The sequence below is a fragment of the Indicator indicator genome, chromosome 10, assembly GCF_027791375.1.
Source record: "Indicator indicator isolate 239-I01 chromosome 10, UM_Iind_1.1, whole genome shotgun sequence".
NCBI lineage: Eukaryota > Metazoa > Chordata > Aves > Piciformes > Indicatoridae > Indicator > Indicator indicator.
The window spans coordinates 5,987,550-5,993,549 of record NC_072019.1 but is presented as its reverse complement, the minus strand read 5'-3'; the positions used below and the strand labels follow the sequence as shown (position 1 = coordinate 5,993,549).

Sequence of the window (6,000 nt, the reverse complement as noted above, 5' to 3'; positions counted from 1 at the left end):
GGAAATGTTAAAATGAGAAGCATCAGATCTAAAAAATGTTGGTACCTCATAATAAATGCAATATCAAATCACCATGATCTGACACTACCAAAAATAAGGAGTTCATTCAAGGCCAGAAAACTTAAAGATGATGTATTATTCAGTGGTCTCTAAGTGTGGCAGTAGCAACCACCCCCTGCCCCAGGCAGGAGGGACCTCGAAGTGAGGCTTGTGAGGCTTGCGATCTTTATCGCCTTTTTGTTTCTGGTGTCCCTCAATCTAAGGTCCTTTTGTTTGCTTGAAGAGCAAACTAATTGAGCAATTGACCACAGCAAACCGACTGGGGTATAAATGGAGTTCTGCTATGGAGAGGAGTGCTCTTGCTCTCCCTCCACAGAAGCAGCTTTTGCAGCTCGGAACTTAGCCCGTTTGGAGCAGAACCTAAAGAACCTCACTGCCTTCGGTGAGTACAGATACAAACACATACATATATATATCCCCTAGGTATCTATGGGAAATTGTCCTTTTATAAGTGAGTCGTGTGCACGTTTTTGCTAAACTTTCCAATTAGTTTAATAGTTTAATTTGTTGCGCAACAGCATTCTCCCAGACATCCCAACCTGTAGTTTTGCGTTGCAAGGAGAGCAGATTTAATGGTAATCAATCAGTGGCTGTTAGTCACCTGCTTTGTCTGTCTCCTTCACGACAATAAGCCTCTCATTTTCGGATCGGGGAAACCAGTTCTGACAACGTGTCACCCTAAATACTCTAGGTAAAGAAATTTAATTTCTCTTTTGTCATTTTGACAGGAAAATTATTTTCTGTTGTTCTCAAAGTTCTACTCTACTGAATTCAATAGCATAAAATGTGAATATTACTACAATTTTCCCTAACAGGCTGGATTGCTCTCATGCTATCAAAGATAGGTGATATGACCCTTAAGAGGGAGATGGAAGATAGAAATTATAGCATACATTTCTGTATGTTTCTCTATAAAGGAGTGAAAGATTTCATCATGGGGAGCAATGCTCATTTCTTTGTCAAAGCAAAACGAGCAGAGGTAAACACTCCTATGTCATCTGCTTGGATGACTGCAGATACTCTGATGTTTTAAATGCATCCTTAAAATGCAGAATGTCATTTCTCTTTTAAAACTCTATTGCTCAGTTTTAACTGCAGAAGCTTTAAGCTTTGTAAAAATAGATGAACATGAATATGGTCATATATGTGATACATGTGTATGCCCTTGTGAAAGATTATATCCTAGACACAGAGTGATAAGGAACCTGAATGTGTAAGTGAAACTAAACAAATGATGCAGGATTCTCCAGTGTGTAGAACGGAGACAAATCGAGAAAGCTGCTGGGAACCCCCAAAACTACACCACCCTGCTGTCACCTTCTCTTCCCTTTTTCTGTGTGCATTGCTCCGCTTTGGACTTTTCTTCCTTGCTGGTGTGTAACGCCAGTGCCAGCACCTGGTTTAAGCAGAAGGCTGGGACCCAAATGATGCAGTGGATCTCTTTTAGGGCAAGTGAATGCAGCTATTAAAGCATAGTCCAGCTCACCTCTAGTTTGGGTGATACAATGCATTTAATTAATCAGAAATGCTCTGAAGTTCCCTCAATCACTATCTTTCCCAGTTTCCCAAGTTTTGCGGTAGGATACAGTATGTTCTTTCTTACACACTCTGCAGTATCATTAGACCTGCTTCGTAAGAGGGTGTAATTACATCTTGATACAGTATTATTTATTTCAGGAAGTCATTTGGAATACGCCTCTCCATGTAGCACCATTTAATGCCTGCATGCCAAGGGATACTGACTGCTGTCTTTCCTGTGAGACTGAAAGAGCAGTTCAAGCAAGTCTGCCCTAAATAATCCTCTTGATAAGCTAGACAAGATTTATACCAGTTTCAGTAACTGATACATATCCAAACCATTCTGCAAATCTATGTCCAATTTTGCTGTCTAGGGTTAACAAAATCATCCTAACTGGATTTATTTTTGGATCTGTATTACATTAACAATCAGATTCTGAAACTGGAATATGTTCTGATTTTTGCATGTCATTTTCAGTGGTAGAACAGTATTAAATAAAGTCAGTGAGATTAATGTAAACAGTATTAAAATATCGCTAAATAGATCAAGGTTTTTAGCAGTTAAACTGAGTTTTTCAGAAGTGAATTAATTTCATTTTCCAACAGCTGTTGGCTCAAGTAATGAAAAACCATCACAGTAAAGACTAATAAAACTTCGTCACTCTACAGGGTGGAATTATACACTCTATTTTGAACCAAAGACAAGTCAATGCACACACATTCCCATACAATCCCATTAAGCATATATAATATCTCTTCAATACATAATTAATTTCAAAGAGACAAGAAGCCATATTCACCATTCGTAGATTTATTTAAGATAAGCTAACATTTTCTCAGAAAAAAAATGTATAAAATGGTCACAACAGTCTTTATTTGTTTTGCTTTGTTCAGGACTTTCCCAAAGTTTGATTCAATGTATTCATACTGTCTTGATTCTGGATTAGACTGGACACTACTGTGTACAGTCAATATTGACAGCCTCAATTTTAAGCTTCTTTTATATCAGACTCTTCACTTGTCTCAAAGCAGTACATTCAGATTGTAACTATCGGCAACAAATCCTACAGAAACATAGTCTAAGAGAAAATCTTGCTTGAGCACATTTAAAACGCATACAACTTTTCTGGAATTCATTAAAATTATTTGAAGGAACTTTTTATACTTCAACAAACAGTGGATGAGGCTGAGGGCCTTCAGTCTCACACTCCATAAATGTTCTACTTCTGTGCTCTTCTGATGGCAGGACTATGGCTTAAAGTCAGACCTGGTATTGCAAACTAGCAAGGTAAACAGGACAGAGAAGAGGTATGGTAGGAAAGTAAAAATACAAGGACTAGATGTAAATAGAATTTATAGGTGAGACATTTTTACATTTCTATGCAAATGAGATCAATTAGCGCTAGCACCAGACTTAGCTGCCTGCCCATGTCTTTGCTGATGCTTAGTGAGGGTGCCTGCCACAAACTAAGTGGATCTGCTACAAGCATACTTCCCTTGCACCTATGATTCCCTACTGTCTTGCCCTTTGTGTACTTGCCCCAGTGCCAACTGGCTTAAACTGCATTGGATTTGATGGGTGGGCCTTATTTGCAGAAACTCGTTCAGGAGTGCCGAGACATCTCTGATGTTTGTTGCTATGTATGTCAGCAAAAGAGAAGCTCAGCAAGACACAGGTTTCTTAGCAGACTTTTTAGCTGATGCTACATTTCAGAAAATTATATCTGTTACGTCTGGTTTCACTCAGATAACTGCTTCCTGATGCCTTCTTCAGGTCTTAGATGTGACTTTAGTTTAGGCAAGCCCACAGACCCAATATCCTGTCATTTCTGGATGCCTGCAGCATAAAGGAAGGGAAAACCAGGTTTTGTGTTTGTGGTGTTGTGTTTTGTTGTTTTTTTTTTTTTTACCCTGGATGGACTAGAAAAATACTGTTTCATTGGATTTTTGATGCAAAAGCAGTAAAGTTCACTAACAATTCAATCCTGTATTAAAGCAAGATGAAGACTTAGAACAGACTTTACTTCTGGTAACATGTTAGATGTAGCATGATTTTGCTGAAGAATGGGAACAGAGACTTCTCTGAGTTCTAAAATGAAATGATAAAAGTACAGACTGTACTAGACACTGTACAAGAGAACAGCTTAGCACAACCTAATGATCAGGGAAAGCACAGCTGTCCAAGACAATTAAGAAAATCCTAGCAGATCTGCAGCATAATCAGTCTAGTCTATGGGCAGGTCATTGCAGGCTGAAGGGGTAATCATGTTCACACTCTTGTCCTCGCATTTTCCAGCTAAACAGTAACCAGGAAGCAGAAGAGAGTATTAGAAAGTTGGAAAACAAATGATGTCTGATCCCCTGTTTTCTAGTAATATAGCACCATCCTGAGACATAATGCTTTCTAGACTCCTTAATTTCCTTTAATACCAGATCTCACTCCATAAAAAATGGGGAACTATGCCGTTTTTAACACATTATCAGGCTTCTACGAATTACTTTTGTTTCTGTCATCTTTGAATGGATTTGCAGTGTGTACAGAAGTACTTTCAGATATCAAACTATTTGAAAGATATTAACTTTGGATTTTATTTAAACATAATAAAATGAAAGTAAAATTACGAAAAAAACCCCTACCAACCAACCAAAAAAAAAAAAAAAAACCAAACCCAAGAAAACAAACCAAACCCAAACCCTCTAACTCATTTCCATATTTTCTTAGCAAGCCAAGTAAACACGTTATCTTATATTTATTATGTGTTCAGTAGTAACATCTGTAGTTAGCAAGTCCATTCCTGCTTAACTACAGTGTTAAGTGTCAATGGCAGATTTGTTTCAAAGCATAATACACCAGAGGATTACTCTAGTGCAGTGATACTCACTGGGAATTACTCTTCTTCAGTAGTGAATGATTTAAATGCAGAAAGACAATTGTGACATGTTAACGAACAAGATAAGGCTGGCACTAACTAGCTAATGTCATGAGATGTATTATATTCCTCAAGGAAAACATAACTTTGCTCCGTTTGAAACCTACTGTTTGACTTTTTAAATACAAAGAATGGTAACACAATTTATTCCAATGGCTTGCTATTGTAAACTTTGGATGTTTGTTCACCTCTATTACTAGAATAAACCACGCCAAACCAATCGGTTCTTGATGGAAAGGCATGAATTTGTCTACTGCAATACAGCAAAAATATAGCTAACAGAGACATTTTTCACTGGATAGTTTTCTGAAACTCAATATTTATGGATGTGCAGCCTTTATCTCCCTGAGATTTATTCTTTTTATTGCTTGTATTATGGATGTATTGCTCTGAGATTTATTTTATTTTATTTTTTATTTGATTTAAAATTTTATTTTATTTTCCTTTTTATTTTCCCTTTTATTTTCCTTTTATTATTAATTTTTTTTTTTTTAATTTTATCTTGTAAAAATACATCTGGAGAAACAGCAAACTCTTTGGATATATATGGTCAAATCTGTATACTTACTTTCTGAAATAATCTCTTAAAGCATTTTGGGATAGCTGAAAGGAATGAGACAACTCAGTTTGTGACATGAACTATGGCTTTAGTCTTTTACAAGCTAAGAGGGTGCAGTGCTGTGAGAAAGTTAGATCGGTGTACAACAAAAATGTTGAACTATTGTTTTTTGTAATCAAATATGAGGTCACCGAATTCCTAAGTGGCTCTTATCCATAGCTGTGGACCAAATCCAAGCAACTTCATCAGTGTTTTATTATTTACTGTTTCCTATTTATTAAAGAACACTTGTAGAGAGCTGGAAGGTTACCTCAGCTTTTTACATTTGTACTGTAGGTTATGTTCCTTTGTCTGGGAGATACTGCAGCTTAACAGATGTCTCCCAGATGGTCATCTGATACGTGGTCACACACAGAAGTCAGGTCAGCAACTTTGGAAATAAAATCCAACTCACAGGAAATATTTATAGTTGATTCAGCATGCAGCAATATGACCTTTATTAATGTTTAAGAAAAAGCAATAGGAAAAAAAGGTACATTCTTAGAATAGAAAACTTGTGATAAAAATACCAGGGAAACTTAATTGGGTATTCCTAAAACCTACTCAAGATTAAAACAAAAGAAAGAAATAAAACCTAACATACTTAGAAAAAAATTGGGTTAAAAGAAAACCCTTTTAATTTTGTATTCCTGAGGCCTAATCAATGTCTAAACATACTGTCCCTCATAAATATCATATTATGACTTCTGCTCAAAACAGAGGAATTAAATGGATAGTAGAAAACATATGAATTGGAAACAAAATACATAGTTTTTCACATCCTCTTAAGATCCTGCCCATAATTATGTAATTATTTTTCTGAAGGTGGGCTGAAACTCAGCTGGGAACACCCAGAACTTTGGAAAAAGTCTTAGGGCTTTCAACACTTTTAAA

The 6,000-nt window shown here is 36.5% G+C and overlaps 1 protein-coding gene across 1 annotated transcript in view; it reads left to right on the top strand.

The window, feature by feature from the left end:
* Window positions 1–330: 330 nt before the first annotated feature.
* The window catches only part of RNPC3 (RNA binding region (RNP1, RRM) containing 3), a 28,348-nt gene continuing 22,678 nt past the window's right edge, over window positions 331–6,000 (top strand). The window contains exons 1-3 of the mRNA XM_054384225.1: window positions 331–442; window positions 978–1,039; window positions 2,825–2,886. Coding sequence (XP_054240200.1) covers window positions 331–442; window positions 978–1,039; window positions 2,825–2,886 — 236 coding nt within the window. The remainder of the gene's footprint in view (window positions 443–977; window positions 1,040–2,824; window positions 2,887–6,000) is intronic.